The 25,388-nt window shown below is 38.4% G+C and overlaps 2 protein-coding genes across 3 annotated transcripts in view; both read right to left on the reverse strand.

The window, feature by feature from the left end:
• Positions 1-8,348: 8,348 nt before the first annotated feature.
• The window catches only part of LOC123870950, a 58,534-nt gene continuing 41,494 nt past the window's right edge, over positions 8,349-25,388 (reverse strand). The window contains exons 2-4 of the mRNA XM_045914468.1: positions 10,586-10,800; positions 9,147-10,161; positions 8,349-8,849 (exon numbers count right to left, since the gene is read on the reverse strand). Of these exons, the coding sequence (XP_045770424.1) occupies positions 8,678-8,849; positions 9,147-10,161; positions 10,586-10,760 (1,362 nt within the window). The 5' untranslated portion in view covers positions 10,761-10,800 and the 3' untranslated portion in view covers positions 8,349-8,677. The remainder of the gene's footprint in view (positions 8,850-9,146; positions 10,162-10,585; positions 10,801-25,388) is intronic.
• Positions 19,662-25,286, reverse strand: LOC123870873. 2 transcript variants are annotated; one of them, XM_045914358.1, is made up of 3 exons: positions 25,114-25,286; positions 22,115-23,691; positions 19,662-20,382 (listed from the first exon to the last, which is right to left on the reverse strand). In XM_045914358.1, exons 2-3 carry the CDS (start codon positions 23,678-23,680, stop codon positions 20,299-20,301), a joined length of 1,650 nt encoding a protein of 549 aa, XP_045770314.1. In that variant the 5' UTR covers positions 23,681-23,691; positions 25,114-25,286; the 3' UTR covers positions 19,662-20,298. The 2 variants fall into 2 exon arrangements, with proteins under 2 accessions (XP_045770314.1, XP_045770322.1); XM_045914366.1 differs by having other exon boundaries at positions 19,662-21,039.

Consider the following 25,388-nt stretch of genomic DNA (forward strand, 5'->3'; position numbering starts at 1 on the left):
TGTCTAGCAAAGATATTTAAATTATTTCTATAGTTTTTTTGGCATCATTGGGAGGAGGCAAACAAAATGGTGAAATTGCGCGAAAATAAATTTTAAACGAGCAATTATACTGAAGAAAGCTTTTAAAACTTATACCGTTTTGATCGACAACAAGATCTAAATTGGACTGAATTTCAGCACGTTATGCATGGAAGTGAGTTTAAGTTCGTATGTAGGTGAAGCAAATCATGAACTTTGGACTCAACTTTAGTACAGTTTTAGGCCAATTTGCTATCAAATGAAAGATGCTTGGATTTGTATTAAGTGAATGAAAAACATCCCGATTAATTAAAAAAAAAGTATTTTGATCAGAATTGTAATTAGACCGTTTTGTTTACCAGCTTCCTCATTTTATTTTATTTTTTTAATATAAATCGATCTCCTGAAAAATATTTTAAATTATGATCTTTTATGTTTTGGAATCGTCAAATTATGATACAACCTGAAAATAGTTTGTAAGCTATTTTCAGGGGTATAGGAAACCTTGATTTGAAATCTAAAAAAAAGATTACCTACCTACTGTTGAAAGAAATCACAAAACCAAAAGCTCTGTAAGAAGTAGAGGTAGGTACTTGATCCAAATCGTTCTCGGAACAAATTCTGTTACCACGCGGTATACTCTACAAAGTAAACATTTAAATATAGACAACCAGCAACCAGGAAAGCCGAGGCATGACAAGCGAACCTATTTACGTAACAAAAGCCCTAAGTAGGTGTGACAATTGGTGCGACGCGCTCGTTTGCGCCCGCGCACAGGAGCTATTACAGCCTTCACAGACGCAACGCGAGACAGCCGACGGCAGGCTCAGTACAGCAAGACTTCACGAAATACAATGAAAGCATTATGCAATCTATCTTTTCCTCCCTGGCGCAGTGGTAAGCGCTGTGGTCTTATTAGTGAGAGGTCCCGGGTTCGATTCCCGGCAAGGTTTAGAATTTTATAATTTCTAAATGTCTGGTCTAGTCTGGTGGGAGACTTCGGCCCTGGCTAGTTACCACCTTACTGGCAAAGCCGTGCCGCTAAGCGATTTAGCGTTCCGATACGATGCCATGTAGAAACCAGAGGTGTATGGGTTTAATGAAAACCGCCATACCCTTCCAGGTTAGCCCGCTTCAGGGTGCGCAAGAGTGCACCCTGCCGGTGCACTAGTGCAGGGTGCACTCTTGCGCACCCTGCACTAGTGCACCGGCGCAGCGCCTGCGTCGTTTAATGCGCTGCGTCTGTTTAGGGCTTAAGTGCAGGCTCGCGGGTCGGAAGGGGCCAGGGCGGGACGGGGTCCAGCTACCGCCGCAACCAGTTTGTTTTAAATTCGCGATAAAAAATATCTGCAGCGTCGTGTCATTAGCCGCGGTGTCCCCCGCCCCGCCTGCATTTATTAATCTTATTCGGAGAAATCGGCGCATCACCTCCCCGCTTCCCTTGATGCCACAACGCCGCTTCGGGCCAGTGCCGATCGTTTGAATAATTTTCGGTATGGAAACTTTATCGATGTTTTCGATTGATTAATAAACTTAACAAGAAAGCATGTATAGTTATTTAACTTTGAAAATTTAAACACATTTTAGTTTTTTTTTAAATGATGTAACCACAAATTCACGGTTTTCGGATTTATTCCTTTACTTGTGCTATAAGACCTACCTATCTGCCAAATTTCATGATTCTAAGTCAACGGGAAGTACCATATAGGTTTTCTTGACAGACACGGCGGACGGACGGATGGACAGGCAGACAGATAGACAGACAGACAGACAGAAAGACAATAAAGTGATCCTATGAGGGTTCCATTTTTCCTTTTCAACGTACGGAACACTAAAAATGTGGATGGGTATTATTTTGCTCTAGCAAAAATAGCCTACTGATTTACGTCCGCCTCTTTGCGGGGTATTATTATCTTGTACGTTGGTACGGAACTCTTTGTGTGCGAATCTGACTCGCTCTTGATCGGTTTTTCAATTGAGAAGGGCCTGCAGGTACACAGTACAATATAACGCACACTAATCCCAAATAATAAGCTCAGTTATGTTCTATTGCAATACATTCATAGCGTACCAAGTTATATAGGTACAGGTGTTGGTAGGTATAGGCGATAAAATCGATATCAGAGACGAAGCATCCCGCATCCCTAAAGCGCGTTCACTCACCGTGCGACATTACCTTGAATACGTTACCCACATACGCAGCATGCAATATAATTTAAAATAAAAAACCTCAAACTTCACCGAATTACAGTGAAGTGACTTCGGAAAAAAATTTAATCTTGGACCGAAAATAAAGATTGCCGAATCGATTTAGGTAGGTACCTCCGTCGGTCGGTACTTGCTCTCAGAATGCCTGTTGCAGGTTTTTGTTTAAGTATTTTGATATCAACATTCATATTCCAATTTTATCAGCGTTGGTTACCGTAGATTGACAGTTAAACGTATAGTGACGTAGAACAACTGGAGAGTAAAAAATCGGTCAAGTGCGAGCCATAAATTTTTTAAAAATACTCAAGTTAGTAAGTATGTATGTATGGATGTTTGATACTATTTCCTGCAAAAACTACTGGATGAATTTGGTTAAAAGTGGAAATGGAGATAGACTATACCCTGGATGAACACATAAGCTACTTTCTATCCCGGAAAATCAATGAGTTCCCACGAGATTTTAAGAAAATCTATGTCCAGGCGAACGAAGTCGCGGGCATCAGCTAGTACCTATCTTATAACTTTGAATTAAGACTTTCTTCGCAAATTGTAAACAATTGGACAAACTCCCTCAGGCAGCGTCGGGCGATTGCCTCCCCACACACACAGGCTTCAGGCGACGGGTTCCGGGTTCAATACCCGGTTTGGGTAATTTAGGACGATCTTTTTAGGTTTCGGTTTGATTCGGGAAGAAATTATAGAACTAGGAGGTAGGTACCTACCTACTACAATAAATTTTATTTGTCATAATAGATATTATACGCTTATAATAACTTTTGTAGGTATGAGTACGTCATACTAATAAGTCTTATATTCTGTAATAAATTAGAATATTGTTTTAATTTTAATGTTTGTGGTTATTAATGTTTTTTTATTTTATTTTTTATTCTGAAGTTGAGGGATGTCCGATATAAGATAAGCTTTTTCGTATATGTTTCAGCCAAAATATTTTTGACCGGTTGGACTGAACCTTATTTCTTTTTACTCCTACCTTATCTTACCAATTCGGTCCAGTCCGATCAGGCATCGGTTCTTATCCAGTCCGGTTCAATCCAGTCGGGCAGTTAGTCAATATGAAATGAAGTATTTTTTTCTTTATTCAGATACAAGTTATTGACTGCAATTTCACCAGGTGGTAAGTGATGATGCATTCTAAGATGGAAGCGGGCTAACCTGGAAGGGGTACGACAGTTTTTATTAAACCCCCCCTTTGGTTTCTACAGGCATCTTACCAGAACGCTAAATCGCTTGGCGGCACGGCTTTACCAGTAGGTGGTAACTAGCCACGGCCGAAACCTCCCACCTGACCAGACCAGAGATTTAGAAATTATAATATTCCAAACCCCTGTCGGAAATCGAACCCGATACCTCTCACTGATAAGACCACAGCACGCACTTACCACTGCGCCAGAGGGGTCGTCATAAAATAAGAAATTGATATCTTTTGTTAGTGGAGAGTAAAGTCTGTTCACTAACATAATGTCGCTACCCAACTTGTTATATTCGTATTTTATTACAATAACCATAAGAGTAATATAGTATTCATTTCATTAAAATATTTATTTAACAAACACAGTGTAAAATAATATAATAATAAAAGCAAAATAATAACTGCGCCTGCTGGTGTAGGGGCACTATGGATACAAACATACAAATTCTGGATACTAAAAAAAACATACATACATACACACACACATACATAGACTGCTAAAATCATAACCCTTCCTTTTGGCTTTGCTGCAGTCGGGTAAAAAAACATGACGGCATCTATTCTGTGTACCTATATTATATCTACTGAAAATTGCGAGCTTAAATACTACCTCCAGGTAAAATTATGCGAACCGCGAAACGCAGGTAATTAGTAATTTAAATTAGTTTCAGCTGCGACATCACATTAATTAAACTGCATTGGTTAACGATATGGATTTGGGTGTACGAATAATAAACAGGTATATACCTAGATACAAACTGAGTAGGTAGGTAATTACTAATTATTACGATCCAGAATACCTAGGTACGAGCGTAGTGCATGATAGATACTTCTATAGTTAACCAAGTGAAGCAAGGTCTCGGAGTCTACTTGAGTAAAATTGCTTTTGTCCGTCTGTAACCTAATATAGCTAGAACATGAAGTTATAAATTATACTATATGTATCTATAATATATAGTATACATATTACGTATAATATTATGTACATCAAAAATCTTGAGCGATTTTTGGCTAATTCTTAATTTCTTGGCTAAATAATTTATCTCTTCAAAAATCCTGCCAATATGTTCCAGATTTTATTATTCATCAGTCTGGAGGTTGCCAAATCCGATGGTGTCCGTCCATAGAAATATTAAGTACCTACTGATACCTAGTAGATCCTTCGGCACCACTGATAATAATAATATACCTAACATCTTCGAGTCGGATTGATTTATTACTAATTTTTGACATAGATGGCGTTGTATTACATAATATCGTGCTACAGTATTGTAAATTAAAGTATTATATTTATAAATACTTCTTAATTATAGTAGAAGCATAGCAACGTTTCCGAAGAGTGTGAAAAATTTTTGAAAGAGTGCTTGTGCATGTTCAAAGCCTATGTATAATTATGTGATCCTCCATTCATATAATAAAGTTCGCTCACTAGGTCTTTCAGACGGCACAAGCGTGACGTGTGGATTTATGGAAGTTTCTACATTGTATGTAGGGAATTTCACACGCCATAGTCTTCTAGGGCATACAAGACACCTATTTGTATGTATAGGACGTCTATCGGTTGATAATAATGATAATTTTAGTTACCACTAGCTGTGCCCGCGACTTCGTTCGCGTGGAATAGTGACTTTTCGGGCAGCGTGATTCTTTAAATTGACATAACTTTTTTATTTATGAACCGATTGACATGAAATAAGCACTAAATGTTAAGTGAAGCTTACTACAATATATTAGTGAAAACCGTATCTAAATCGAATAAGCCGTTTCTGATATTAGCGTGCACAAACACACAGACAAACAGACAAAAAAAAATTAATTACAATTTCGGGTTCGGCATCGATATAATAACAACCCCTGCTACTTTTTTTTATATATTTCCATTGTTTTTTCACACCACTTTTCTACAATTTTATTATATGTATAGATATAGATCAATGGAATGGTACCTTTTTTTAATGATGAAATTGAACCTATTATTTTGTACTAGCTGATACCCGCGACTTCGTTCGCGTGGATATAGGTTTTTTAAAATTCCCATGGGAACTCTTTGATTTTCCGGGATAAAAAGTAGCCTATGTGCTAATCCAGGGTATAATCTATCTCCATTCTAAATTTGAGCCCAATCCGTCCAGTAGTTTTTGCGTGAAGGAGTAACAAACATACACACACACAGACATACAAACTTTCTCCTTTATAATATTAATGTGATGTGATACCTTGCACATCCATTCTACAGCGTCCTTCTTGTTGCTCTCTGAATCACCTTTATCTTCATTACCAACTTTAGCGGTAACATACCTACATTATTACAAATCTGCATTAAAGCTTAGATGGATTTAAAAATAAAGAAATCATCAGTCTGTTAGTATAACATTTAATACAACATTATATTTTACAATATTACTTATTTAAAGTTATTTCACATACTAAAGGAAAAAACTATGAACATCACATGAAAAACTATGAAAAGCCTCACTTTTGTGGAAATAAATATTTTTGTGCTGAGAGCTGTGTTAAGTTTACTTATTTTACAAATAATAAGGATGTCATTGCAAATCACAACTTTTTGTGCTCATTTTTACTGTTCCGTAACTTAAAAGAAAAAACTGACCCATTATTGGATCACTTTGTTGTCTGTCTGTCCGCCTGTTGTGTCTGTCAAGAAAACCTACAGGGTACTTCCCCTTGACCTAGAATTATGAAACTTGGCAGGTAGGTAGGTCTTATAGCATAAGTGAAGAAATAAATCCGAAAAAAGTGAATTTCTGGTTCATCACCAAAAAAAATTATAAATGTGTTTGTGAACAAATAATTAGTATTTTCATTTTTCAAAGTAAGATAACTATACCAAGTTAGATGACATATGAAAGGCCTTTACCTGTTAATTCTGAAATAGATTTTTATTTATTTTTATGTATAATAGTTATTAATTTATCATGCATAATGTCTGAAAAATGCCCGAGTACGGAACCCTCAATGCGCGAGTCTGACTTGTACTTGGCTGGTTTTTATTATCTCTTTTAATAATTATACTGACTAACTTGGGTATGTATGAGTACATTGTATGTGCACATCAGAAAGTTGTGGTTAGTGTAATGATATGATTACTTTTCTAAACAACTTATTACCTTACTTTTACTTCTTAAGTAAGGTTACTACTTAGTAGCTTTACTTTTGGTCCAAATATTTACTTATTTACTGGGCTCCACTATAAAAGTGTGACCAACATATTGAAAAAGCGGTAAAAGAGTCTGAATTCTGAAACATTATATCTGTAATTTTAAAGTGCTGAATTCTGTATTTAATGAACCATAAAATTTTAATTTTTACATAAACTCAACATGAAAACTTGTGCAATCTTGTTTCTGGATCTTGCATTTATAACTTAATTATTATTTAATATTCTACTATTCACAATTCTTAATTTATACTCCAAACTTGTCCATTAAACACACAGTCCATGAACATTTGGAGGTTATTTCGCTGGGGTAGGTGCTGTGGGGGCGCTAGCCACTCGCTTTTGAGCCTCGGAAAGCTGTGGCGTATCCGTTGCTAAAGCCCTAAGTTGCTTTTCAGCCGCTGCGTTCACCATTTTAGTTACTGTAGCCTTCATTTTATTCCGCTCAACAACTTGGGCCTTTGCCTTACTTTTCACTGGAGCATTGATTCGTTTCGTCACAGCTTTACCTTTCGCCTTCTTTACTTTAGATTTAGCGCCTGATGGCAACTTGCTCTTTACTTTCATTTTGCCTTGAGCCATTTTATAGATATTTGTTTTAATTTTAATTAATAATTTGATTTGAAGAAAACAAAACGTGCTCCAAAATGTAAACAAAGATTGACAGTTGACACTTGACAGTAATTTGACGTGACGTCTGTTATTTCGTCAATGTCAGCCGCCCGTTGCGTTTTGTTTTTGCAGAATCTGCGGGCATTTATAGAAATAATTGCACAGTGAAACCGGGTAACTATAGAAACGCAACTAATTGGACAAAATGGAATTCCAGTTAGAAACTTGGGTTAACTATGAGGGTTTTTGACCAGAAATCTAGTCAAGCCAGTTGCTAAAATCTATAATTGAACTGATTCCCATTGGAATTCATTTTTATGTTCAATGCTTTAAAGTTAATCGCGTTTCTTAAGTTGTCAACTTTCTTTGTAATGAAAGGTTGATATTTTTGTAAAAGTAATAGCTTAAGTACTTTTCACTTCAGCGTACAATAGTTATACCGGGCAGCTGCGTAAATAGGTAATAATTACATAATATCTTCGCTTGCAGGGATTCGTCAGTAAGCCAAATTTTGCCATTTATTTATTGAGTTTTACTTATTATTATAAGCATGCCAAGCCATGCCATGCCATGCCATAGCGAGCCATGGCTTGAAACATGTCCGTGTCGCACAAGCGAGTCATAATAATTATCAAAATAGAATTTTGTATGAAGTAAGAGATGGTTCACATTAGAGCACGAGCCATCCGCCCGAGTCAGGTTACTTTATAATGCCAACCTTTGGTTGGTCAGCGCGTTCATATCTCGGACTTCATAAGGCTCGTGTCCAATACGTTCTAATAATGTAAATCATTCCTCTCTCTCTCTCTCTCTGCTCTGCTGTGCTCTGACTGCAGCTGCTGCAATAGAGACGAAGCATGGGCCACAATAATAATTAAAATCTGCTAACGTGCGGATCTTTCGGTACGACCTATATCTAATTATTGTAGTACTTACTCAAGCAGAACTACATTTTGCGGAAGCAATTATGTAGCTGTTGGTACGTGAACAAAATGGATGGGTTAGTATAGCATAGTAGTACGATAAGTTTAGTGACTGGTGCCAAAAATTAAATTTGTAATTTTGTATTGTAAGATTACATTGTACACAGACTTCACAAATCAAACACCAGAATTTTTTTAAATTATTTTATTCATAAATCGACTGTCGTAGTATATGAATTCGAGTTTCAAGTTAAGAAATATACATAATATATTATATCTAAATATATTTTATGTACAGATAAATAGAAAAGTAGTCGAATATAATAATCAGCTATCGATAGATCCGAGCGGCGAGAGTGCAGGCGACCGGCGAGAAGCGGTGCGGACGAGGGCGCAGCTCGCCATAAAACGTTTAGAAAAATAGATAAATCGCTCAAAAACGTTAGAATCAGTCGAAAGGATAGAAGAGTCGAGAGCGGGCTCGCAGAAGGCGGTCAGCGGGCTGAGAGCGCGCTGCCGGGGCCCGGCTCACGCGTACTCCGTGTCCGTGGACAGCGAGCGCTCGGCGGGCGAGCGGCGCCCGCTGGCCTCCGCCACCGGCTCGCCGGCCTGCGCCTGCGCGTACGCCAGGCTCTTCTGGTAGCTGAACAGCTGCCGCTCCAGCGAGTAGTTCTCCGCCTGCAGCACCGCGATTTCACGCCTGCAACAAACGCGACCCACTAAACTTCCAACTCAAACCATTCATTTATTTTTATGTATTTGGGGAGATAACCGAGAAAAAACGTCACCGTCATCGTTAAGAGGTGTCTTTAGAACGTAGCTGCTTTACTGTCTTAAATACACCAACCCACACCACACACACAAACAGACACACACACACACACACAGCGGCCATCTTCTGACGCTATTCGTTTTTTTTCATAAGAGTCAAAGAAGTGAATGTTTGAATTTTCAAATGAAAACTTAATACAAATAGCCGAATATTAATAAATCCTACCTCATTTGATGAGCGTGTAATCGGCAAAGGTCATCGTAGACATGATAGGTCGCTTGGAATAAGAGATATGTGTCGGTCCACTCGAGCCGCACGCGAAGTTCTCCGCCGGGATGCAGGAACGGACTGCCAGAACGGGTGACGTCTTCTACCCTCAACGCTGTTTCCATCATGAGTCCCTCGTCCGCACTCTCTTGAGCGTAATAGTTCTCGAAAGGAGCCCCGGGCAGTTCGTCCGCCTCCGGCTCGCCGGTCGCAGGCGCAACGCGCACCAGCCACGCCGACCAGCTCACGTAGCGCAAGTGATTACGCGGCACGTGGTGCACGTCGCGATACAGCATGTGTAGTCGCACGGTCTCAGAGTGCGTGTCGCAGCGCAGCCCCCAGGCTTGCTTGTCGCGGTCGTAGCACGTGGCCGCTCGTCCGGCGACCGGAACAGCTAGCTCTGCTAAGGCTCTCGCCCAAACCAATTCCACGGTTAAGCGAACACCTTTGTGAAGAAGACGAGAAGGTGGACGTGGTGTCCAGGGTGGAGTGCCTCCCTCCGCGTCGCACAGGCACTCGAGGGGACCGGAGTGTACTCGACGATCGCCTTCACCGAGCGCGAGCGCGTAGCGTACGCGACAGCGTTGACCTTCTCCAGATAACCTCTGTAGTCGCAACGTGAGAGGTTCCTTTCCGACTCCACCCGTTGCGGTCACTGACCAGTCGAATCCAGCAAAAGCTATCGGAGGCGTGTCTAAACGAGGAGCACGCAACTCACAAGAATATAAGGTTCGAACACGGGACATGCTCAGTTCTAGCTGAAATTCACCGCGAGCGTCCGCGAACTTGGCGTTGAGTTCGGTGAGCGAGACGCATCGGCCTCGCCCTTGCGCCGCGCAGCCCGCGTAGAATCTGACTTGTTTGCCAGAGAAGCCCTCGTTGGCTGTGAAGTGGTCGCGACTAAGCAACGTGAAAGTAAAGTCGACGTAGACACGCATGCCTTCGCAGACGCCCCGCCACACCAAGTACACACCTGAGAACAAAATCTTGTCTTAGAAAATGGACCTTTGACTTAAACTTTTCAAGAAAACTCTAATATCCCTAAATGGATCCTAAGTCCATGGATTACCACCCCCTTCCCAACACCGGATTGCTATTGAAAATTTCATCAGCTATCAGAAAAACGCAATAACATCGTGAGAAAATCTGCATGCCTGACAGTTGTCCGTGATGTTGCCAAAGGTGTCTAAAGTCTAACAATCCACACGTCTTGACCAGTGTGTGGTAAACTATGACAAACCCTTCTCATTCTTAGACGAGCTCCATGCTCAGTAGTGAGCCAGCAATGGGTTGATAATGATGATGAATTCCTTCTCATCAAAAAATAGAAACACTTTTTGACTAAAAGAGGTGGCTAAGGGAAGATGTTTCAATTTTTTCATGGGAAGAATATTTACCTAGAGCGGCCTCGGTGCGACTGAAGGCGACGGCCCATCGCTGGTGCGCGCAGCAGAAGTCCTTGGAGGTGACGTCGCGGTCGGGCTCGCGAGTGGCGGAGCGGGTGACCACGAAGGTGAAGACGTGCGTGTCCGCGCGGTCTTTGAGCCGCGTCGCGCGATACAGCAGCGCCATGCATCCGCGCGACGCACGCCCGCCCCGCCTGCGCCTGCGTCTGCCCAACGAGCGAAAGCGACATCTTGTTATGATACTCGTACAAATTGAAATAGTGGCGTTGTAGTGGAGTCTTTCATTTTAATCTTCGGGTATGACGAAAAATTTTTCTATTATTATTACAATGGAGTCTACATCACATTTTCTTTGTCAATCACTAATAACCAGTAGGTAAGTGATTTTTAAATACCCACATAGGTAAGTGCACGCGTCTCTTTAGAGTCGCACCTCAAGCACCTTAGACCACCGCGCTGGGCTACGGCTCCTGTATCTTGAGTGCCGAAATTTCAGATAATTATGTTACTTATATTCAATGTAAGAAACTGTTTAAGTGTTTTTTGTTTTTATTTTTACCTATTCTTTAACAGGGCTCTCTCCGTCACTCGTTTCATACAATCGTAGTTCCAATTTCATTTGAATATTAAGCAACCAAAGTCCATGAAATTTTGGAGACATATTCTAGAAACTAATATCTGTGTCTGTGGTGTTTTAGATTTTTCTAAAAATATGTAGTTTTAAAATTACAGGGGCTCAAAGATTTGTATGAAATTTTTTAAGACCGCGTAACTTTGAAACCGAATATTTTAACAGAAATCTGGAAAACCACAGACATAGATATTAGTTTCTAGAATATGTCTGCAAAATTTCATGGACTTTGGTTGCTTAATATTCAAATGAAATTGGAACTACGATTGTATGAAACGAGTGACGGAGAGAGCCCTCTTAAATAAGCACAATATGCGCGTACTTATTACTTCTGGAAATCAGCATGGTATGAGGACGTGAACACGGCCAAATATTTCTTCTCCGTGAATCTCTTGAGAGAGCGATCGTAGTCATGTTTTTAGAAGCGAATACGCCTGATAATGTCTTGACATAGTTATTTTATCCCTGCTCGTTGAAAAAAGTGTAATTCTACTCCAAGTCACAAAATAATTAGGTATCTCTTTTCCAAAAGTCGCCTTGAAATTTTAGCTTCATTTTAGCTTCATGCACGAAGTAATCCCGTATGGACTTTGCTTTTAAAAGTTAAGCTTTTCCGTCAGAGATTAGTGCAGTTCCATATGTACCTACCTACCGAAATAGATAGGGCTGAGCTCAGATATATGTATTAAAATCATGCTATTTTGTATTCAAGTCACAACTGCAGATGTACAATATTACGATCACGAATAAATATTGACATTTGGAACACAAATGTAGAGAAAACTAGTATTCCACGAAGCGGAATGCAATTTCAGGATCGCCCGGTCAGTGTCGACTTTATGTCATAAAATAATATTAGGTATAAAGTATATTTATTTAAGACTGTATACTCTACCATAAGTGACATGTTAAATCATAGGTATAGGATTTAAAAATCGTCGATTCTCGACGGGAGTTTCATATTTTGTGCCTTTTGGGGTGGAGACCTTGGGCCGTGGACCCCTGGGACCTCTTTATGAGAAAATTTCAAAAAATGTAATCGAGCCTACGGGGCCCCTAGAGCTGGCACCTATCTTGGACAAAGAATTAGTCTGGCCATCTAAATGGGAGGCAAAGCTGCCAGGCATCTTCGGTGCATAACTATGCCTCGCTGCGGTATGCCTGATTGATGAGGTTTTAGATTTAATTTTATTTATTTAAGTTTTTATTTAATCTGAATTTAGGTTTTGCGTAAATTACTTCATTTTTACTAATAGGTTAGATTTGATCAGGAACAGTACCTTCACTAGAAAATAAAGCCGGGTTTGGCCTTTCTTAGCGTCGCCCTATAACAAGAATAATAAAGGATGCCATGAATTTCCATAATAATCAATTACATTGCAGTGTTTTTATAGAGGGTTTTACGACACGCAAAATTGCTTCCTGAAAGTTTTATGTGTTGTTTATTCTGTTTAACCACCCATATACTTTTTAGGCATAAAATGAGAACCGTATATTAAAAATCACAAGCTATTTTACTTTCTTCTATTAGTTATTACAACGATAAAACAATTTATAAAAATGTTATGTTGTAGACCGTTAGTAACACAAGTGTAAATTAAAAATTTATAACACCCCCGACAAGTGAAGGTTACAGTAACTAGAAAAGACCGAAAAGACCTGATAACTTTCAAACGGCTGAACCGATTTTCTTGGACTATTCCGCGCCTACGATCTAAAGTATCTGAGTTTTCCAAAACATCATTTTCAAATAAATAATTATGTGTCTAGGCATCGTCCATCTTGATAGCTTGACATTTGTCAATTGACATAATATTATGAACCTAACGGTTATCTAACCTTCTTTTCTACAAGAAAACTAGAAAAGAGCTGATAACTCTTAAACGGCTGGACCAATTTTTTTGGATTATTGCTAAGAACACTCTCGATCAAGCCACCTTTCAAACAAAAAAAAGTAAATTAAAATCGGTTCATTCGTTTAGGTGCTACGATACCACAGACAGATACACAGACACACAGATACACAGATACACACGTCAAACTTATAACACCCCTCTTTTTGGGTCGGGGGTTAAAAACACAGTTTCCCGCGCACTTACTTTAGCAATTTAAATTTGACAGCTGGTAAGCTCTCTACATAGTATAAAATAAAGTCGCGCCTCACTGTCTGTATGAACGCTTAGATCTTTTAAACTACACGGAGTTTAATGCGGGTTTCACCAATAGATAAAGATTGAAGGGGAAAGTTTATACAGTTAGTTATTTCATGATAAAATTACAACTCTATGAACCCGTGCGAAGCCGGGGCGGGCCGCTAGTCCATAATAAATGCGGAAGTGCGTCTGTACTTCGGTACTTACTTAATAAAATAAATACCTGAATTAGAAAAAGCGTTTTAACAAAATAGGTAGGTACCAGTTTAGTTCAAAATACGCGCATGAGATTCAATTTACTTTGCAATTCAATTCCGATACAAGGTAAATTCTTTCTAGTCTAAACTAAACCCTTAACTTGTAGTTCGGAAACGACACGCTCGTTTGTTTGGGGAGGTTTCAGGGTTCCGTACCCGAAGATGCCAACGGAACCCTATTACCTATCAAGCGCTCGCTGTTCTTCCGTCTGACCGTCTGTCTGTCATCGGGCTGTATCTTATGAACCGTAGTAGGTAGTGAATCGAATTTTTAACCCCCGATCCAAAAAGAGGGGTGTTATAAGTTTGACGTGTGTATCTGTGTATCTGTCTGTGACATCGTAGCTTCTAAACTAATGAACCGATTTTAATTTAGTTTTTCTATTTGAAAGGTGGCTTGATCGAGAGTGTTCTTAGCTATAATCCAAGAAAATCGGTTCAGCCGCTTGAATGTTATCAGCTCTTTTCTAGTTACTGTAACCTTCACTTGTCAGGGGTGTTATAAATTTTTAATTTACACTTGTTCACAGTGTGTATTTCTATGGCCATAACAATAAAGATCCAAGGTGACGAATTTCTAAATGGCCGCCATGCAAATTAAAAAAAAATAAAAAATATCTTGTACGATGATACGGAATCCTTAGTGTGCAAGTCTGACTCTCACTTGACCGGCTTTTTCTTTTTTCCAAACGTCCGAAATGGAATGCAAAGAGAGTTGCATACAAATTCAAGTAGGAAGCAGTTTGCAGAGATGTGTTTTTTACGCTAGCTCGCTGCTCGTAAATTAACAATTCAATTAAATTCTTTATTTGCTAAAAAGTGAGTTAAATGCTCTAGTTTTCCAAGCATAATTACCGCTTATGAACATTAAATATTTTATGCAGTTAAAGGCCTATTAGCCTACACGATGCGGCCCATACGACCTTGTTACGGCGAACTGACAAAGAAATCATGATAGGAGTGAAAAACGTTGTAAAGCGCCGCCACGGGCAAATTGCATCGCTTAGGTACGGGTTTCTCCGATAGGTTTCTGCGATTCGTTTATCTTTGAAGCTGAAGTATGGAAAAAGTAAAGTATATGGAAAAACGTAAGTAGGTACTTTAGTTTGAAACTGAAGTATGGAAAAAAGTTATGTGTGGATTCCCGATTTTGTTATGATAGGGATTTATATTATATCGGATCTTGACCAAGAATAACTATAGATTCCTCCTATAACAATGATAGCAATAATATAATACAATCGTCAACACACAAGCTATTTTGTCAACAAAGAGAACAGAAAAGCGAAGGGTTTTATTGAAAAATCAAAATCAGCAGCTTCCGTGCTATATTCCGGCCCGGACGTCAAACACACGCGGAGGTAATTGAATTCAGGAACAAAATCCAATTGTGTAAGCATTTCCCCTTTTTTTAAATAGGTAAATGTTATTCTGCAAAAAGTCACTTTTTGCACGACTGCCCAAGACAGGAAAACAATTTTTTCAGGGTTAATGTTTACCTAAGTGTTTATTGTGAATTTCTTTGATTCACCATAACTTCTAAATGTCTAAACAGATTTGGATGTACGGGTTATAGGCAGCATTCTTTTGACACCTTCGAGCGTGTTTCAAAAAATGTTTACCAGGGTTGCAAGATACAAGATTCAAGATTTTTTATTTGCAGAAACATTTTTTACAATGAGATGTTATTAAAGTACAATACATATTGCATAAGCAAAAAATAATTATACCTACATATTTTATGCTTTCGATTCGAAATCGAAATATAATCATTTACGTGGTGTCAATAACAACAGACCTGTGCAAACCGCGGTCGGGGTTTTATTTTAAATTACCTACTACATAATTCCTTGTTAACCTAGTTCTGGAAAAAACTTTAATGACGTAGATAGGTAGGTAAATATAGGTACATAGTGTTTTGGATGCACTCCAGCTTTGAGATAAGAGTCAGTGAGAAATGCTGCATTTCCGCTCGTTTGGCTTTGTAATAACTTTTTAATGAGTTCAAGATAATTTTTTTTACTAGCTAAAGCGCGGTTTACCTCCATTATATAAGTGGCAAGGCGCAGCGAGCGCGGAGGCAAGAAGATATTATAAATACTAGATGATGCCCGCGACTTCGTCCGCGTGGATTTAGGTTTTTATAAATCCCTTGGGATCTATTTACTTTTCCGGGACAAAAAGTTACCTATGTCAATTTCCGTGATGTAAGCTACCTTTGTATCAAATTTTGTATAAATCGGCTAAACCGATGGTTCCTTAAAAATCCCGTGGGAACTCTTTAATTTTCCCGAATAAAAAGTTGCCTATGTCCCTTCGAAGAATGTGAGTTAACTCCGTACTAATCGGAGTGGCCGTGGAAGTGACGTCCAAGGGTAAAATTTAAATACCTGATAAAAAGGGTTAGGGAAGTATCTCCTATGTATGTACAGCGATTTTTTGTAGTTTAGGAGATATGATTTTTTTTGTGACATACATAGGTCAGTGGTTTTCATTTTTTTAATAAAATAATAGGTAAGTAAGATAGTAAATCTAAACGTCGAAACGAATTGAGAGAAAGCAAAAAGCCAGCTACAAATGCTACAATAGCAAACTCACTAGTCACTGGACAGTAAAATCAATTAATCCCGAACACTTCCCACATCCCGTTAAAAATCGAATCATCTAACATCGCGAACGAATGTGCAAAAGCCCGCTATTAATTTGTTTTTCAACTGAGGTTTGTACAGAGAAACTTCTGTTGCAGATTCATCAAGAGACTATGGTGAATTATTGGAACCTCCAGATCCTTTGTGCCTCTATCCAGCCATGATTCACAAGCATAGCAAAGTCATCATCATCATGATCAAGTCATCGCTGGCCCACTACTGAGCACGGGTTTCCTCGCAGAATTAGAACGGTGTAGGCTATAGAACTCTCAGACATGTAGGTTTCCTGATCCCGGCGTCTCTACTACTCGAGCATATTATTTGCTCCAAAAGTATAGAATTGCCAGGATATTATTGCACGTCATGTGTGGCACAATATGAAATAAAAACCGGCCAAGTGCGAGTCAGACTCGCGCACTGAGGGTTCCGTACTCGGGTATTTTTTCAACATTTTGCACAATAAATTAAAAACTATTAAGTATGCATAAAAATAAATAAAAATCTGTTTTAGAATGTACAGGTAAAGCCCTTTCATATGATACCCCACTCGGTATAGTTATCTTACTTTGAAAATTGAAACACATTTTTTTTACATGATATAACCACAAATTCGCGCTTTTCAGATTTATTCCTGTATTTGTACTATAAGACCTACCTATCTGACAAATTACATGATTCTAGGTCAACGGGAAGTACCCAATAGGTTACTTGACAGACACGTCGGACAGACAAACAAACAGACAACAAAGTGGTCCTATAAGGGTTCCGTTTTTCCTTTTGAGGTACGGAACCCTAAAAAATACAAAAAGTGACAGAGCGGAGTTTCAGCCGGAACCAGGTAAACCTACGGCTACATAACTAATGAATCATGATATAATCTAATTAATTTATTTTTCGACTCGCTTCCATTTCATTTGCAATAACAAAAATGATTAATCGTTAAACCGTGGCAATTCGTGCATGAATACTTATAATTAGTCCGCTGAGATATTTTATACACGAAATCCACCAGCGTTTATTCCTTGCAAATAAATAAACATTTATTTTGATGATTTCCCAATTATTGTTTGAAAACTCAGCTTTAATGAATACTGTAAAACAGCTAGCATTTGACCGCGACTTCGCCGGCGTGGAATTAGATTCTTAAAAATCCCTTTAAATTTCTTCCCTTGCTATTAAAATCTCCGAAAATCGTGAAATACGTAGGTATTTCTTAGTTTTCAACCGTAAGCCTAAATTTCAAATTTCATGGTTATCATTTAATACACATTTCAAACCCCTATTTTATCAGTTTCGGATTTCCTTACGCCTCCATCGTACCTACTACCTAATAGCTATCTGAATTCAGTCTAATCCGACCAGTTGTTTCGGTTTCAGCTTAATAAATCAGTCAGTGAGTCGATTCAGTCAGTCGCCCAATAAATAAAATAATAATCGTAGTCTACACAATGTATTGTAAGTTGTAACAATATAATATTGAAGTTCATGACGACACAGTTGCCTAAACTTATGCTGCAAACGTATAATTAAGCTACAAAGATGGTCAACAGTTAAAGTTGTTCTAAGTTTGATGCCGAAAGTTTGGAAACAGTTCCTAGTTAGAAGGTAGGTACCTAATCAGCAGACTGAGGTAACTGCGACTATGGAAAACCGGTCAAGTGCGAGTCGGACTTGCACATATTATGAAGGGTTCCGTACCGTCGTACAATTAATAATAACACTTTTAATAGATTTGTTTGTGATGTCACAAATTCATGGTTTTCGGATTTTTTTCATTAACTGGTGCTATGTCATTGCTACCCGCCTTTCATAATTCTAGGTCAATGGGAAGTACCCTATAGGTTTTAATTCTCTTCATGGGTCTTGAAAGACAGACAGACAACGAAGTGATCCCATAAGGCTTCCTTTTTCCTTTCATGCACCAACGGAACCCTTAAAACGAGATAGGGATCACAATCAAAACCGAAGGAGTTTAGTTTTAGAGGATCATGATTTAATGGCCTAACCATACCAGGTAGGTGATGGGTGATAACAGGTATAAGACTAAAAAAATTGGTTGCTTTTACTCTTTACTAATGCAACAAAGCATGTTTAAGATGCAAAATAAAATGCCAAATCTTCATTCAGAGGTTCCTACAATCACAAGTTGAAGGCACATAAAAGGCGCAATGACTAGCACTTATCCAGCTTGAACCGGCCCTCGACCGCGAAAACCCTCCATTGTTTACATTTTCAACTTTTAATTAAAAACTCTCCGACTGCTTGCAAACAAAAGTTTACTTTCACTCTTTATAACTTCAATGTGGCTTTGAGAATTGAGTGGAATTGGTTGTTCTGGCGTTTTGTTACACAAATATATTTAAATTAAAGAAAAGTTCAGTGTGAAACATGTACCTAAAGTAGTCAAAGTTTCTGAGGTGGGCTCAAATAATGCTTTGCAATATTTAAGTAGGTACTTATATATTTTTATTGAATATCTTTAAAAAGTTGACGCACATTTTAATATACCTCTTAAGGTTCACGGAAATGAACTGCATTTCCAAATAATAAATGAATTTTCTTTCAAAATAAGAAGAGTTTCGGTTATAGTGCACCATGCTGCCAAGTGTGGTTTGGTAGATTTCACATAGCTTTAAGAACATCATGGAGAATCCTTCAACATGTCGGCTTCCTCACAATATTTTCCTTCATCGTTAGCAAAATTCAAAAAAAATCGCAAATCATATTATTCGAACTCGGAATATGTTCAATATATTTAAAAAATACTTATATCATTAGTGCCTACCTAAGCAAAGCCATTTAGCACGAGTTTCATTTTTTATTCAGATACAAGTTAGCCACTGCAATCTAACCTTTAGGCCCAATTGCCCAAGAAAAAACCTTGGGGACGAACCAAGGACGAACCTTGCACATGGGGCAAAGTATTGCCCAATATACGAGATTTTCAGCAAATTCAGTGCGTGCCGTGTAAACACCTTAAAGATATCCAGCCTTGTTCAGTCCGATTCCTACCTACGTTAAAGATATCTGAATTAAATACCAAAACGGCAGGTCGAAATACAATAGAAGGTATTTAGCGCCGGCAAAATAAATTAATCTTAAATGCCACACACGTTCGCCTCCGAAAAGCGAATAACCTTAATACAATATGCGATATAGGTATGTTCATACATTAGCACTTTTTGTTACCGAATTAGGTCATGTTAGGATGAATTCTGGAAGGTGCGTTGAATATCTCATCATGAAAAATTCAGAGATGACACGTATGAAAAGACATGTAATGTAATTACCTACCTACGGAAGAAAATAATTGAGGAGCTGGCGAAAATAAACGATACCTACCTGTAGTGTTGTGATTACACTAATAAAACACTCTCTGGACACACAAAGGGATGTAAAGCACACGTAACGCTGGAACACGCACACTCTCTGTCATGGCCGACAATGACTCCCCAGCGCCCCCGGAGACTGCAACGCCCTCCCGCGCCAGCGCATACACTACATCCCTTCTTTATTTTTATTATATGAAATAATTTGAAATTACAGTAGGTTACAGTAGGCAAAATTAGACAAAACAATTATGGTTTTAAATTTAACAAAACAATTTTGGTTTTACTTCCTTTTAACAACATTCAATACAATTCCCAATTAACAATTTAACACAATTTACTTTTGTACAAAATCCAATCACACCTAATCAACCTAATCATAGTTAACTAACTGCTACTCTGGTTCACAACCGTCCATGAATCATTTAATTTCTTTAAATGGACTATATTTCGCCGATATTCTTTTCCGGTTTCATCATTCCTAATATTAACATCACCACCACTCACATCCGTAACTGTATGCGTAGTGGGATTGAAATTGGAGGTTAACTTATTATCTTTGATCAAATTTTTCACTAATACTTTTTCTCCTATTTCTAAGTTGCTATCTGTCGCTTTCCTTTTGAGATCTGCATACTCTTTCCCTTTTTCCTTCTTTTGCAGGTCCCTATCTCTTACCTCTTCATCTATTGCCTTATACTCCATATCTGGTGCTGCTGGGATCTTGTCTCTAAACTGTCTTTTATAAAATAACTCCGAGGGAGATTTGCCTGTAACAGAGTGAGGCGTACTGTTATACATCATTAAATAACTGAAAATGTCCTCTTTCCAATCCTTGTTTTCAGCTTGGCAAATTTTTAGACGTTTTAAAACGTCTCGATTTTGCCTCTCGACTTCCCCGTTCATTTGAGGCCAATACGGAACTGTATTATATAGGATGATTCCACATTCCTTACAATATTTCCGGAAAACCTCGCCAGTCATCTGAGTTCCATTATCACACGTCAAGGTTGCTGGATAACCTAATCTGGAGAATATTTCTTTTAACACCTTTATCGTATCAAGAGAAGTAATACTGCGCATTACTTTGATTTCTTTATATCTACTATAGTAATCAACAAGTATCAACAGGTAATCATGACTAGGAAGCGGCCCCAAGAAGTCCATCGCTATGTCAACCCAAGGTTCAGCGGGAAGTGCTCGTCTCTTCATTGGATGTGGCGGAGTAGGATTTGATACAAGCGTACATCCTCGGCAAGCTTTTACTAATCGTTCAGCATCTTTGTCAATCCTAGGCCACCACACCTTTGTTCTGAGGCGAGCTTTCATTGCTACTATGCCTGGATGGCCTTCATGCTGCTTCCAGTACTCGTTGCCGCAGAAGATGAGGTATAACTATCCTAGTTCCCCGAAGAAGGATATCTCCACTGGACGGTAGATGACTTTGTACCTGTAAGCCTGTAACCGAAGTACCCACCGTTCTATTCTTGCGCATGGTTTAGAAGTTCGTCCAAAAATGGTTTCCAATGGTTTGTGATCGCTTATTAGTTCAAAGTCTTTGCCAAACAGGTATATCTTAAAGTGTTCTACTGCCCAAACGAGCGCCAAGGCTTCTTTTTCTGTTTGACAATATCTCTTTTCACAGTCAGTGAGAGCCTTGTGACCAAAAGCGATCACACGGGGACCATCTTTACCAATCTGAACCAACACTGCACCTAACCCTACAGGAGAGGCATCAGCGATAACCTGGGTTTTATCAGAAGGACTATAGTAGCCTAAAGTTTCAATATTGGATATGCTTTTCTTTAAAGCTTCAAATGCCTCATCCTGCTTAGGTGTCCAGAATTTCTGAACATTTGCTGACTTTCCAATGCCTAACCGTAACAGTTCGCGCAAAGGTTCAGTAAGGGTAGCTAAGTTGGGAATCCATTTACTTACAAAATTAACCAAGCCCAAAAAACTTTGAATTTCTTCAATAGTATTTGGTATTCTACTAGTTTTAATTGCTGTCAAATATTTTTCAAGTGGCCTAATTCCACTAGCTGAAAGTTCATGACCGAGAAATTCAATTGTTTGAGTTTTATAAATGCATTTGTTTTCATTTAGCAGAACGTTGTTTTCTTTCAAAACTTGTAACACCTTACTTAACCTTGCGTCATGTTCTTTTTCTGTGGCACCGTGTACAATTATGCCGTCTATAAAATTGAATGTCCCTTCACAGCCTAACAACATCTTTTCTAAAATTTTTTGGAACATCTCTGGCGCACAAGAAATTCCGAACATTAGTCTCTTATATCTATATAGTCCTTTGCTAGTACTAAATGTAGTAATGTACCTACAATCTTCATGAATTTCGAGTTGATGAAAGGCATTTTTTATGTCAAGTTTAGAAAAGTATTTCGCTTGACGAAAGTTAGGTAGCAATTCCTTCATTGTTGGAAGGGGGTGATTTTCTCTTATAATTGCTTCGTTAGCTCTTCTCATATCTAAGCAAATACGTACCTCTTCTTGTCCTTCTTTAAGAACGGGAACCATGGGTGATACCCACGGTGAGGGTTCATTTACTTCCTCAATGATATCCGCATCTTTAAGTTCCTTTAATTTTTTGGTAACCTTTTCTTCTAAAGGAATGGGGACTCTTCGATATGGCTGGATAACTGGTTTAACTGTTTGGTCTATTGGGATTTGGACCGTTACTCCTTTGAACTTTGGAAACACTTTATCTGATGGTTTCTCATTACTTATTGAGTTAATTTGAAGCCCAATTTTTAGCACGCCTAACTGAATTGCTGTCTCCTTGCCTAATAAATCACGTGTGCCGTTTCTGATAACATAGATGGTACCTTTTATACACTTATTAGCAATGACTGAAATGTTCGCGTCAAAGGAGCCCATTATATCCAAAGGTTCTTTACTGCCGTAAGAAACAAGTGTCTTATTAGGTTTGCGTATTTGATTAGAAATTTTCACTCTATTGTCTTTTAGAAGCTGCCATGTTTTATCAGTAATTACGTTGCATTTACTTCCCGAATCGATCAAAATGTCAATGGTAACTCCCCCAATACTGCACTTTATAGTTTCGTCATCATCCAGGTGGAAAATATAATCTATTCGGGACTCTTCTGTCTTTTCCTTTCGTACTTCACCGGTCTCATCCTTTTTATCTCCGTTTTCACCCAGATTGAAAATGTAGTCAATTTCAGATCTAAAGGCACCTTTTTTTGTTTCTATTTTTGGTTTTTTATTTACGGTTTCCGTCCTGTTGCCCGAAAACTGTCTTTTCTGTCGAGTTCTACAATTTTCCCGGAAATGACCAATGAAGCCACACTTCAAACATCGTTTGTCTTTTGCTGGGCATTTTATGTCTTCGGATGAGTGGGAGGGGCTTCCACATCTACTACATTTAGTGTTCGAGAATTGTCTTGGGAACGGTTTGTTATATTTTTTCTTGTTATCGATTTTATTTATTTCTGCTTTGTTGAAATTGTTCGTATCATTTGTCTTTACCATTTTAAATTTATCCAATTGTCTGGCTACAACTTCTAATGCATTTGCTTTACTGATGATTTCGTCTAGAGTAATTGTATCTCCACCTTCTAAAATTTTTTTCCTCAATTCGACTTGTCTGCACTTTTCAGTGATTTGGTCAATAATATGCTGCTCTTTGTCATGGAATTGACATTTTTCGGCTTGAGTTCTTAACCTTAATAAAAATCGTTCGAATTGTTCTTCTTCTTCCTGTTTCATGAGTCTAAAGAGATACCTTTCGTAAATCCGACTTTGTTTTGGAGCAAAGTGACTGTCCAATTTCTTTAGAGCTACTTCATAAACATCGACACCTTCTTCTTCAACGTGAGCGCCGGGTATGTTATAATAAACTTCCTGGAGTGCTATACCCCCCACATGGAGTAGAGTAGCCCGTTTTTTTACAGGTGTCTCGATGTTGGCAGCCAGTAAGTAAATTTCGAATGCTCTTTTCCATTTTTCCCAGCGAGTGCCGATAGATGTTGGATCGCCTTCGCAATCAAAATGTTGCAAGTTAGGAAGTGTAGATGATGCATGAGTCATTTTGGGGCAGCCTGCAACAAAATGTTGACTCTTATTTTTGCGTGGCTCTTTTTTTTTAGTATTACACTGCGTAGCCCTCTCATACAGTTGGACCTAATTATATACACATATTTTTAATATGTTACTTAAGGCGTATACGAGTACCTTAAAATATGTCCATAATTTAATCTGCGTGGCCCTTAGATTTAGTCTGCGTGGCCTTTAATTTAATCTGCGTGGCCCTTTGATATAATCTGCGTGGCCCTTTGATATAATCTGCGTGGCCCTTTGATTTAATCTGCGTGGCCCTTTGAGTTAATCTGCGTGGCCCTTTGATATAATCTGCGTGGCCCTTTGATTTAATCTGCGTGGCCCTTTGAGTTAATCTGCGTGGCCCTTTGATTTAATCTGCGTGGCCCTTTGATTTATTTATCGTGACCCTTTGATTAATTTTGCGTGGCCCTTTGATTTATTTTGCGTGGCCCTTTGATTTAATTTGCGTGACTCTATTCATTGCGTGGCCTTAAAGTGAACCTTTCTTATTACTGGATCATCTCCATATAAATTGTGCAAGTAAACAATAGGATAAGTGCATAACTTAAATGTTGTGATGTAATTGTTGTTACTAATACAATGAAATAATCAAAGTTACCATAAACTTTATACCCATGTTTCCTGCCTCGTGCAATCTAATTGAATTATTATTCAAACTATCATATTTTAAGTTATTACTTATAACCAAATTTAATAATAAAATAATAATCAATATTACATTGTGTAATGTATGTGCATAAAATATGTTTCTCATTAAGTCAAATCTATGATCATAAATCATACATTATATCAATTGAACTGATCAAAGGTAGGTATCGTTAGGTTGTATACGTGCACAATATATATTTTTGTAGATATCCATATAATCCAAGGGTCTGGAAAGCAGGTTTTATTTGAAACCTTCATAACTCCCGTATTTATAACAATTTACTTTTGTTGGCCACCTAGCAACAGATCGTACGACATCGAATGAGTCAATTATTATTTTGTTAAACCACCTTCATTAGATAATATTTTTTTTTTTTTTTAATAACCTTACACCACAACGTTTGCATAATAATTGTATGGCCTTATTCCCTTCTATTTGATATAATGCAAGGCCCTTAACAATGAAGGATAGCGGCATAAATACGAGTATAAATTTGTTTGCCAGTAGGTACCTTTGTTTACGTATTTACTTGGTTCCTAAGTGATTCTGATTTATGCATATAACATTACAGTGTTCATTAAACTAATTTTTTTTTTATCCTATTAGGTACCTATACCTAATACCAACAATTTATAATAGGTTATTCGGACCGAAGCTAACACGTAAACAATTGATAGGCAACAAATAGGTAACCATTACTGTTCCTTCCTTCATTTATCCTTTTTTTTTTATTAGAGTTACATGTACTTACTTTTATCCTCGTCGCCACTTGTAGTGTTGTGATTACACTAATAAAACACTCTCTGGACACACAAAGGGATGTAAAGCACACGTAACGCTGGAACACGCACACTCTCTGTCATGGCCGACAATGACTCCCCAGCGCCCCCGGAGACTGCAACGCCCTCCCGCGCCAGCGCATACACTACACTACCTAATTATATTTCTGGTCAAAATTATTTTATCTTTCTTTAATCCGGATGTTTATAGCCCACTGAATACAAATCTGAACTCATCGCCAAGCAA

The sequence above is a fragment of the Maniola jurtina genome, chromosome 2, assembly GCF_905333055.1.
Source record: "Maniola jurtina chromosome 2, ilManJurt1.1, whole genome shotgun sequence".
Taxonomy (NCBI): domain Eukaryota; kingdom Metazoa; phylum Arthropoda; class Insecta; order Lepidoptera; family Nymphalidae; genus Maniola; species Maniola jurtina.